At 44.4% G+C, this 11,355-nt stretch overlaps 1 protein-coding gene across 10 annotated transcripts in view; it reads right to left on the reverse strand.

The window, feature by feature from the left end:
* The window catches only part of ATE1 (arginyltransferase 1), a 183,558-nt gene extending 173,124 nt beyond the window's left edge, over positions 1–10,434 (reverse strand). For 6 of the 10 annotated variants that reach the window (XM_030940844.1, XM_030940841.1, XM_030940842.1 and 3 more), the window contains exons 1-3: positions 9,429–9,654; positions 6,171–6,234; positions 4,272–4,334 (exon numbers count right to left, since the gene is read on the reverse strand). In XM_030940844.1, coding sequence (XP_030796704.1) covers positions 4,272–4,334; positions 6,171–6,234; positions 9,429–9,534 — 233 coding nt within the window. In that variant the 5' untranslated portion in view covers positions 9,535–9,654. Of the gene's footprint in view, positions 1–4,271; positions 4,335–6,170; positions 6,235–9,428; positions 9,655–9,971 lie in introns of those variants that run through there. The other 4 variants (XM_030940843.1, XM_030940839.1, XM_030940846.1 and 1 more) reach the window with 3 other exon arrangements.
* Positions 10,435–11,355: the final 921 nt, after the last annotated feature.

The raw sequence follows: 11,355 nt of genomic DNA on the forward strand, positions 1-11,355 counted from the left end.
TGAGGCAGGCAGATCCTGAGGTCAGGAGTTCCAGACCAGCCTGGCCAATATGGTGAAACCCTGTCTCCACTAAAAATACAAAAATTAGCCGGGCGTGGTGACATGTGCCTGTAGTCCCACCTACTCGGGAGGCTGAGGCAGAAGAATCACTTGAACCTGGGAGGCAGAGGTTGCAGTGAGCAGAGATCACGCCACTGCACTCCAGCCTGGGCGACTAAGCAAGATTCTGTCTCAAAAAACAAAAAAAAGATGATGTATAATGAAGTTACAAAGAGAAGCAATTCAGGAAACATTTGATGCCAGGTAAAATGCAAAAATCACATAACTACTTTGTTTCACAATGCTAATTGAATCCCCTTTTATAAAGGCAATATACTTAGAATAGTGCTTTCCATGTAACAGGCACCAAACACAATTTAGATTCTTTTTTCTTTAACCATTCCAAATCACCCTTTTCTGATCATAGATTAAGCCAATCAACTTCAAATTTATGAATAGAATCCTGTCCATAATCCAATAAATTGCTAATTGAAGACAAATGACTTCTGCCTTAGAAGATACCTTCTCTTTATAACCATGAAAGCTGAAAGAGGACAGCACAAGATACTCTGTCATTCTATTCTTTGTGTAATGACACAGTGTCAGCAAACCAGACCCCATTTTTCTTGTCCTCTGCCAATCCAACAGCCAGTTAGGTAAAAGAGAAGGCTCCTGGCCGGGTGTGGTGGCTCACGCCTGTAATCCCAGTAAGATGTGAAGCCAGCTGGACTTCTGGGTAGGGTGGGGACTTGAAGAACTTTTCTGTCTCACAAGAAGTTTGTAAAATGCACCAATCAGCCCTCTGTAGCTAGGATTGTAAAATGCACCAATCGACGCTCTGTAGCTAGCTAGAGGATTGTAAAATGCACCAATCAGCGCTCTGTGCCTAGCTAGAGGTTTGAAAAATTGACCAATCAGCACTCTGTAAAATGGACCAATCACCAGGACATGGGCAGGGACAAATAAGGAAATAAAAGCTGGCCACCCCAGCCAGCAGCGGCAACCCATTCGGGTCCCCTTCCACACTGTGGATGCTTTGTTCTTTTGCACTTCACAATAAATCTCGCTGCTGCTCACTCTTTGGGTCTGCGCCACCTTTTAAGAGTTGTAACACTCACTGCAAGGGTCTGTGGCTTCATTCTTGAAGTCAGCAAGACCAAGAACCCAACAGAAGGAACCAACTCTGGACACACCAGCACTTTGAGGGGCCGAGGCAGGCAGATCACCTGAGGTCAGGAGTTTGAGACCAGCTTAGCCAACATGGCGAAACCCGTCTCTACTAAAAATAACAAAAAAATTAGCCGGGTGTGGTGGTGCACGCCTGTAATCCCAGCTAGTCTGGAGGCTGAGGCAGGAGAATCGCTCAAACCTGGGAGGCAGAAGTTGCAGTGAGCCAAGATAGCACCAGCCACTGCATTCCAGCCTGGGCAACAGAGCAAGACTCCATCTCAAAAAAAAAAAAAAGAAAGAAAAAGAGAAGGCTCCTAATCAAGGATCAGTGAACCTTTGGGAGTCTGCAATCATCCTAAAATTAACAGGCAAAATGTGCTGGGCGTGGTGGCTCACACCTGTAACCCCAGCACTTTGAGGTGGGTAGATCATGAGTTCGACTAGCGTGGCCAACATGGTGAAACCCTGTCTCTACTAAAAATACAAAAACTAACCAGGCCTCGTGGTAGGCACCTGTAGTCCCAGCTACTCGGATGGCTAAGGCAGGAGCATTGCTAGAACCCAGGAGGTGGACACCGCAATGAGCTGAGATCGCACCATTGCACTCCAGCCTGGGCGACAGAGCAAGACTCAGTCTCAGTGGGGAGGATATGCAAAATGTTACATATTTTTGTCTACATGCCTTTGGGCAGGAGGCAGCTCTCATCAAATTCTCAAAATGGTTTGCAATCCAAAAACAAGTTAAGAGCAACCAAGGCAGATAGCTTTGAGGACCAAACAAAAAAGTATGGATAAAAAACTGTTTTTTTAATTTTTCATTTCTTAAAGTAAAACTGTCTTTTAATTTTATGAATATATATACACATTGAAATTGGAGGCAAATACATACCTCAAAATGTTAATGTACTTTTCACATTTTCTATCAAAAAAAAGGTTCAGGTGCAGTAGCTCACACCTATGATCCCAGCACTTCGGGAGGCTGAGGCAGAAGGCTCCTTTGAGCCTAGGAGTTGGAGATCAGCCTAGGAAACATGGTGAGATCAGCCTAGGAAACATAGCAAGACCCCTTCTCTATAAAAAAAAAAAAAAAAAAAGAAAAAAAAATTTAATTTGCCAGGCCTGGTGGTGTGTACAATCCTAACTATTTGGGAGGCTGAGGTGGGAGGATCACTTGAGCCTAGCAGGAAGGCTGCAATGAGCCACCGTTGTGCTACTGCTTTCCAGCCTGAGCAAGACCCTGTCTCAAAAAAAAAGAAAAAAGAAGAAAAAGGTGATGATGACCTTATAAACAGAGTAAGAGAGAAGATTCTTCTATGTTAGGGTGAGGTGAGAAGATAGCATGGAAAATCCAAAAGATTATAAAAAAGTCCAACAAAGACTCTGTAGGAAAACAGACTTTGGTTTAAGTTTCCCATTTAAGAAAACTGGACTCTGGGCTGGACGCAGTGGCTCACGCCTGTAATACCAGCACTTTGGGAGGCTGAGGCAGGTGGATCATGAGGTCAGGAGTTCAAGACCAGCCTGGCCAACATAGTGAAACTCCATCTCTACTAAAAATACAAAAAATTAGCCGGGCGTGGTGGCAGGCACCTGTAATCCCAGCTACTCAAGAGGCTGAGGCACGAGAATCACTTGAACCCAGGAGGCAGAAGTTGCAGTGAGCCGAGATGACGCCATTGCACTCTAGCCCAGGCAACAGTGCGAGACTCCGTCTCAAAAAAAAAAAAAAAAACTGAACTCTAAGTGCAGGTGGCAGATTAAATTTAAGCCCTCTCCCTTCCAATTAATTTTTTTTCAACTTTTATTTTAGATTCAGGGGGTATAGGTACAGGTTGGTGACCTGCATATATTGCATGATGGTGAGGTTTGCAATATGGATGATCCCACCACCCAGGTACTGATCATCATACCCAAGCTGGTTTTTCAATCTTTAGCTTGCGCCCTCCCTCCTCCTCTAGCAGTCTCCAGCTTCTACTTTTGCCATCTTTATGTCCAAGCACCCAAGGTTTAGCTCCCACTGATAAGTAAGTGAGGCGGGAAATTAAAGAAAAATAAAAGTAAAAAGAAAGATAAATAAGCTTTCCTGTATTAGGTTGACTTGTCCCAGAGGCAGCAACAGGCACAGCCCAGACCCAGGAAAAGCCTTGATAATATTATCTAATGTGCTCTGGAGATTCTCCCGGCACTCAACATAGGGAGAAGAAAAAACAAATTTTCCTTTGTTTTATGGAATGAGTTTATAAATGCCAGTTCTCTGTAACCAGTGACTTCAAGTATTCTGTTTTATCTGAGAAGTACAACGAATGTCATGAGAAGCCTGAGTAGGCCTGAACTACGGCTGCCTGGGCACCATAGTGAAGATTATGAGATAAGGCCAGGCAAACCTAGATCACGGACATCTGGGTTGCTTGGCAATGGTCCTGAGTTTGTCCTGCCTCTGTATCCCTGCTTTCACGCCACTGTAAGCTTGCTTCAAGTTAGCCCACCCCATTTTGTGAAGTGTGTATAAAAGTCTTTGTTCCGGGCCCAGTCTTGTGGACATTGAGTCAGCTGGTCCTGAGTGTACTCAATGAAGATTCTCCTGTTTTAACCCCAGGTCTCTCTCGTCCTCCCGAATCCCACAACATGAGAACATGAGCCTACCAAGTAATTTATAGGAGCCTGTAGTATTGCTTGAACACAAGCACTGTGTCAAGCAATATACCAGAATGTAGAAAATCCTAAGCTAAGTCCTATAATATTTAACATCCAAAAGTAATGTGAATATTTGCCAACATTTTCCCAGTATTTCCTGGCATTCATTGACAAGACTGCTAAATTAAGAGGGTATATTTTTCACATCATATTTATATCTGAACCAATCAAACAGTATTACTAAAAACTACTGATCAGCACATAAATACAGCATCAGTATGAAAACAAGACATAACTCATTTACTTTTCCTTTTAAAGGACATCTACCTAGAGCGGAAATAAACATTATTTAAAGCACAAGAGACTACTAAAAAATCATACACAATCTTCACATTATAAATCCTCTTTCTGTTAATTAAAATTCTTACCTTATTGTGTACTGAGGACAACATGTTTGATTCATGACAGGTTTGTACACATATTTTCCACTTCTAAAATTATAAAAATAGTTTGTTAATGTCTTATATATTTTTCACTTTTACCAAAACAGCCTAGCACAGGAGCATTAAATTAAGGGTAAAAAAATCTAATCAATATTGTAGAAATGCATGTAGGTTTAATTACTATTCATAAGCTAAATAATCTTCAAAATGCATGTACCAAAATTTAGAACCCTGCCTTTTATTTCCTAAAGCTTTACTTGAGTACCCCAAGGCCAATCATCTCAGTTACCTTCTCACCAGCATCTGCCACCCCTGCTCTGTCTTTACCTGCCACCAATCCTCAATACCACAAGGGCAATGAGAGAAATGCCCACAATGCTGTAGGACTCATGTATGTGCTGCCTGTAACAACCACATTTGGGTATTCCACATGCGCCAGCAGAGTACCCAAAACTAAGCCGGTTCTTTCCATGCATTCCAGGTCTATGGTAGTAACGGAACTGTTCATTCTGTTCTCAAGTCAGAAAGCTGGGAGTCATTTTAGACTCCTCCCTGGAATTCACCTCTATATCCTGCCAGCAAGCTTTCCCCCACTTTAAACCCTATCTTAAATTGTCCCCTCTTCTCTATCACCATTGCCACTAAGGTGACAGTCCTCATCATCGCACATCTGGATAGCACAATAACCTCTGAACTCCTTCCTGCCTCTATGACCACCCCCTCAAATACCTCTCAGCCATTTGAACAATCTTTTCTAAAACAAATTCCATCACATTTCTCTTACCATAAAATCCTTCCATGACTACCTTCTACCTTTTAAAAGTTCTGGCCAGGCATGGGGGTTCATACCTATAATCCCAACACGTTGAAAAGCTAAGGTGGAAGAACACTTGCAACCAGGTGTTCGAGACCAGCATGGGCAACACAGCAAGATCTTACAAAACTGAAAAATTAGCCAGGTGTTGTGATGCACACCGGTAGTCCTAGAAACTGCAGAGGCTGAGGCAAAAGGATCACTTGAGTGTGGGAATTTGGGATTACAGTGAGCTATGATGATGCCACTGTACTCTAGCCTGGGCAACAGAGTGAGACCTTGTCTCTAAAAAAAAAAAAAAAGAAGTTCCTTATCATGGCATACAAAGCCCTTTAAAATCTGACCTATGTCTACCTTTCGAATCTCATTAAGTTTAAGGAAAGTTGTGATGTTTCGGCTGGTGCTCCCAATCCCATGTCTTTGGCGAGTGTTAGCGTACTGTATTTACTATCACTTATATTTACACAAGGAACTTTACCTGAGAGTTACTTAAAAATCATCCACATAAAAATAACTACTCAAAACAGGCCATGTGAGGACTTTAAGGAAATCCTTATTCAAATAAACTGTTAAAGAAGACATTTTTGAGACAATCTGGAAAATCTAATAAAAAGTAGCTAACAGGTAACATCGAAGAATTTTTAATAATTTTGTAAGGTGAGATACAACATTGTGGATAAGTTAAAAAGAAAAAAAGACCTCTCTCTTAGAGATACATACTTGTTGCCGATCTATTGATAGGATAAATGTCATAATAACCTACTGATGCAATTTGCTGTTAAATATTAAAAGAAGGAGCAGGAGAATCAAACATTATTGGCAGAAGGTTAATAACTGCTGAAGCTTAGTGATAGGTACCTGAGGTTCATTCTAAAGTATTCTCTGCTTTTATAGATATTTGACATTTTCCTAATAAAGTTTTTTAAAAGAGAAAAAAATCACTACACAAAGAATATAATAAAAATTTTCTTAAACCTCTTTCCAACAACAGGAAAGCATTTTAAAGGCATGCTGTATTTTTCAAGAACCTGAGTAACCGTAGAAAATCTCTTTGTATCAGGAAGCTTTACCTTCGCCATCCTCGGTCTATGAGATCCTGATAATCCTGTACTGTCATGGAATGTGCCCACATACCTGAAAAAATAAGTAGTGTGTTAATTACGGCAGGGTAACCTTTTTTCTTTTTTAAATTCAAAGTGTGATTTTTAAAAATAGGAGTGTTTGGCCGGGCATGGTGGCTCATGCCTGTAATCCCAGCACTTTGGGAGGCCGAGGCAGGCAAATCACGAGGTCAGGAGTTCGAGACCAGCCTGGCCAACATGGTGAAACCCCATCTCTACTAAAAATACAAAAATTTAGCTGGGCATAGTGGCAGGTGCCTGTAATCCCAGCTACTCAGGAGGCTGAAGCAGGAGAATCACATGAACCTGGGAGGTGGAGATTGCAGTGAGCCAAGATCACGCCACTGCACTCCAGCCCTGGCGACAGAGTAAGATTCCGTCTCAAAAAAAAAAAAAAAGAAAAAGAGTGTTTAGGTTAAAATTCCAAAACACTCATATTGTCATATTGGATAAATGAAAAGTTTGTACATACTTCACATCTGTTAGTTTGGCATACATACAGCACAAATAAAAAATGACATTATATATATTTTAATTCAATAAAACACATCAAAGTAATTATATTTATTTGAGAATTAGTCAATAGTCTCTATGACATCATAAATTTAGGTCCTCACTGCAATTTGACTGCATCAGACCTTCAAAGTTTAATAATATCCCCAATGATTTAACATACTGGTCTCTTCAGAAAACTTAACAAAACGTTTTGTACTTATTAGTTCTCCTGATTTATATACAGGTATATATTTATGGTACAGTCTTGAGCATTAAAAATTGGAGAAAAGCATGTAACAATATTCCTTCTAAGTGTAAGAACTGAAAGTAGCTCAAATGCCAAGCAACAGGAAGATGATTACAGGGACTATGATGCTGTCGACATGATGGAATAATTACACAACTTACGAAAAAAAACGAAGTCTATGAAGAAACATTTAAAGGCATATCAGAACCAAAGTTAAGGCTTCATGAGATGGTGGCTAAAGCCTATAATCCCAACACTTTGGAAGGCCAACGTGGAAGATCACTTGAGGTCAGGAGTTCAAGACCAGCCTGGGCAACATAGCAAGTCTCCTTTTCCACAAAAAATAAATAATGATAATAATTAATCAGGCTTTGTGGCCTGTGCCTATGGTCCCAGCTACTTGGGAGGCTGAGGTGGGAGAAGGCTTGAGGCCAGGAATTCCAGATTTGAGGCTGCAGTAAGCTATGAACGCACCACTGCACTCCAGCCTGAGTAAAGGAGCAAGACTCCGTCTCTTTAAAAAACAAACAAAAAAAACTAAAGTTAAAAAAGAAATGGGCCGCTTACGGTGCCTCATGTCTGTAATCCCAGCACTTTGGGAGGCCGAGGCGGGTGGATCACCTGAGGTCGGGAGATCAAGACCAAGCCTGGCCAACATGGTGAAACCCATCTCCACTAAAAATACAAAAAAATTAGCTGGGCGTGGTGGCGGGCACCTGTAATCACAGCTACTCGGGAGGCTGAGGCAGGAGAATCCCTTTAACCTGGGAGGCAGCGGTTGTGATGAGCCAAGATCACGCCACTGCACTCCAACCTGGGCAACAAAAGTGAAACTCCATCTCAAAATAAATAAATAAATGGATTTTTCCCTTTTGTAAACAGTAAATCACATCAGAGATATGTAAAGATAGAGACAGGCTTGATAAAGCAGGATATAGTGGGAAAAACATGGCACTGGAGTCCAACAGAAATATCCAGAAACCTGGCAGGCATTCACTGACACTAAGGAGTTGTTACCCAATGAGCCTCAATTTCATCACCTGTAAATAAAAAAATAAAACTCACCTACCAATTAAGTAGATGCCCCATAATAAAGAGTATTAAAATTAAAATCGAGATACTAGAAATTGGTGATTATTTTCTCTTGATGGAAAGGTTGCAGGCAGGTTTCTTCGACAAAATGTGAAATACAAGACATTTTATGTTAGCCAATTTTCTCTTACCACAATTATTGTGAAAAAATAAGTAATGACCTATTAAAACACTAATTTTAGGCACGTTTAATGTAACTTATTGATTTTATAAATATTATAGCCAAAATACAAAAATTCTGAAAAAGAGAAGGTAGAAATCCGTATTACTCTAAGGCCGTATTACCACTGTCACTATTTGGTGTGCTTCCGGGCCTTCTTCCTTTCAGAACTGTAATCATGTCGCATAAGGCATTTGCATCCCGTTGATTTCCTCCGTTTAACTCCAAACTGGAAGCATTTTTCCATTTAGTCTTCATAATCCTCACTTCTAATGATTGCATAACTGTCTACTCAAGACCGCCGCCCACAAGAAGCACTTAATAAACACTTTGAATGAAGGAGTAAATGCACACACCGTTATCGACCAAATCATTCCCCACTTACACCTTTTTCATGGAAAATGCCTGTGTGTTTTCATGCAAATCTCGTTTTCCACAAAGCTAGACTGTTCTACTAAAATAATAGATTGGACATTCTATATTGGCCAATGCATGGCAAAGGAGGAAATAAACACGATGTTTTGTTTACCAACAACGAATCTCCCCCCAAGAAATCTTTACCACGATGGAAAAACAAAACAAACTTGTGGGCTGGCTTTGCTGTCGTCGGGGTGGGTGGAGGAAAGACACGGCATATAAGCAAATGGTAAAAATTTCAAACAGATCAGGACAATCTCTCGCCGGTAGCGACCGCGGTCACCAGTTTCTTGTCTTTTTTTTTTTTTTTTTTAACCCAGAGATGCAAGGGGCTCATCCTGTACATTCGTCCAGGGACGTCTGATTCACACAAGACCGGCATCTGTGTGCACACCCACAGCTCCTTCTGCACCGCGTCTCGCTCCCAGGACGCTCCCACCGCAGCACCCACCGATCCGCCCCGGACATTAACTACGGCTCTGGGGCATTCCCTGGCACTGCGCGCCATCCTTCACCTCACACAATCTACCCCAGACGGGCGTCCGTCTCCCGACTCTGGGGAGACCACAACGATTTCGAGGGTCTGGGCACTGGTGGGGATTTTCCTGCAGAACAGGCACCGCGAAGCTGCCCCGTTAAGCTGGCGCCGCGGCCCTCCCGAGGGTGTCCCCTTCGTCTCGGCCGTGGCACTGGGGCCGCCCAGGGGCTCCGGCCCCCTCGCGTCCTCGCTGGGGGACCCCGGGATCCCCAGACCCGGGCGCCCGGCTTCCCACGCCCGCCGGCCCGGCTCGCTCACCATTGGAGCGGCTGCCCGACTCGTTCTTGCAGTAGCCGCAGCGGTAGAAGTCCTCGCTGGGGAAATAGTCCACGATGCTGGGCGAACCCCCAGCCCAGAAAGCCATGGCCTCGGCCCCGCGAACGCTCTGCCCGGCGCCGCGTCGCAGCCGCAGCCGCAGCCGCCGCCGCCGCCGCCGCCACCCCACAATGCAGCGCGCCGCCCGGGAGCCCCCCGAGGCTCGCGCGAAGCCACTCCGGACGCCCGCAGGCCCGGTCGGCCCGGCGCCACTTGGAGCTGACGCCGGCCGCGCCATCTTGACCGAGGGCAGCTTTCCATTATTTCCGTTCCTTCTCCGTAAGGGGCCGCCGTCGTCAGTGAGGGTGAGGCGGAGAGACGGAGCGGGAAGGGAAACAGGATGGGGAGACTTGAAAGGGGAAGGGAAGCGGGAGTCCGGGCGTGAGTCTGCTCTTGGCCCTCGCCGAGGGCCTGTCCGGGCGCGGCGGGCGCGCCAGGGGTTGGGCGCGAGGCGGCAGCGCCAGCTCCGGCGTCGAGAACACTCACCGCAGGACGCTTTGCCCTCCTTGGAGTCGCAGTAGCCGCAGTGGTAGCCGGCCCTGAGGCCCTTGTATTCCACCACCGAGGCCATGGCCGCCGCGAGGGTCCGCTTGGGCCGACCACGCCTCTCGGCGCCCGGGGCCGACCTCCGCGAAGCGCGGGGGCCCGCGGCGGGAGGGGTGGAGAGCGAGGCCTGGCGCGGGGACCCGTGGGCGGGGATCGTGGTCGTGCCCCCAAGCCCTGCATTTGTGCCAGTGCTTCCCACAGCTATGCGTTATCAGCCCCATTTCACAGGTAAGGAAACTGAGGACAGGAGGTTGTGATTATCCCAAAGTCATTTCCAGCGGGTCCGGATTGCAAGTTTCCCTCTCAGGCCGCCCCTGGCCACCGTGTAGGTGACTTGTTGGAACTGCTTCCAGACCAGCTGGCACGCATTCCAGTGCCCATGAATACAAGAACACAAGCAGGTGTTCCGTGAATGGCAAGGGTTCCCAAATTAAAGAACACTTAACGGCTTTTAAAGGAAACAACTATCAAAGCTAGTTGCTGTCTTGTGTCACTAAGTCCAGTGCGACATACAACTTTTGATAAGAGATGCTGGAAATACAGATTTTTTTTTTTTTTTTTTGACTCTACAGGCCAAACAAAATAATTTTATAGGCTGAATCCAGCCCATGGGCCTCCATTTTGCAACCACTATTTTAAGGAAGATTTCTTAAGGAATAGCAGTCTAGGGCAAAATATAAAAATGAGTTCCAGCAAGGTAATATGCCTTATCTTTCCTCTGTGTGCACAGATAATTTAAACCCGTCTGTCCTCATAGTTTTCCCAGTCAACAATAAAGCTGATTATTTAATTTTTTTTAAAGTGGTATGTTTTAAAAAGTGAAATCATGAAACCCAGAGAAATAGAAATAAACTTTTGAGGTGAGTTTCGACATTCTTGACCCCAAGGGCCTGTGTTGGATATGTACCTAGCTGGAGGAGGTTTCTTGGTGGCCTGGTGACTTGTTAATACTGCCAAGCATCACTTGTGCCTCCCACAATCAGATGGCACCTAAGGAGTGGCCATGTAATATCCAGCAGTTTCTCAGGGGTTCCTCTAACTTCTTAGACTTGAAAGCTGCATGTTATGTCTCAGTATTCATGTTCTTAAGTCAAGCTTCATCCATTTTGTTCTTTATGGCAGATTTGACTATTCCCAGCCCTTTCCCAGACCAGCTCTCATTTTGAACAAAAGCAAAGCCTGTGAAATACATCAGAAAGAGAGCAGAATATGCTCTGGACAGAAGGTGGACCGGGAGACTTTTTGGTCTTAATATTCCTGTCCCACTTCACTTCCGTCCCTTTAAAGCCTCAACCTTATGTGAAGTCCTACAGTAACCTCTGCC

The sequence above is a fragment of the Rhinopithecus roxellana genome, chromosome 11 (assembly GCF_007565055.1).
Source record: "Rhinopithecus roxellana isolate Shanxi Qingling chromosome 11, ASM756505v1, whole genome shotgun sequence".
Lineage (NCBI taxonomy): Eukaryota > Metazoa > Chordata > Mammalia > Primates > Cercopithecidae > Rhinopithecus > Rhinopithecus roxellana.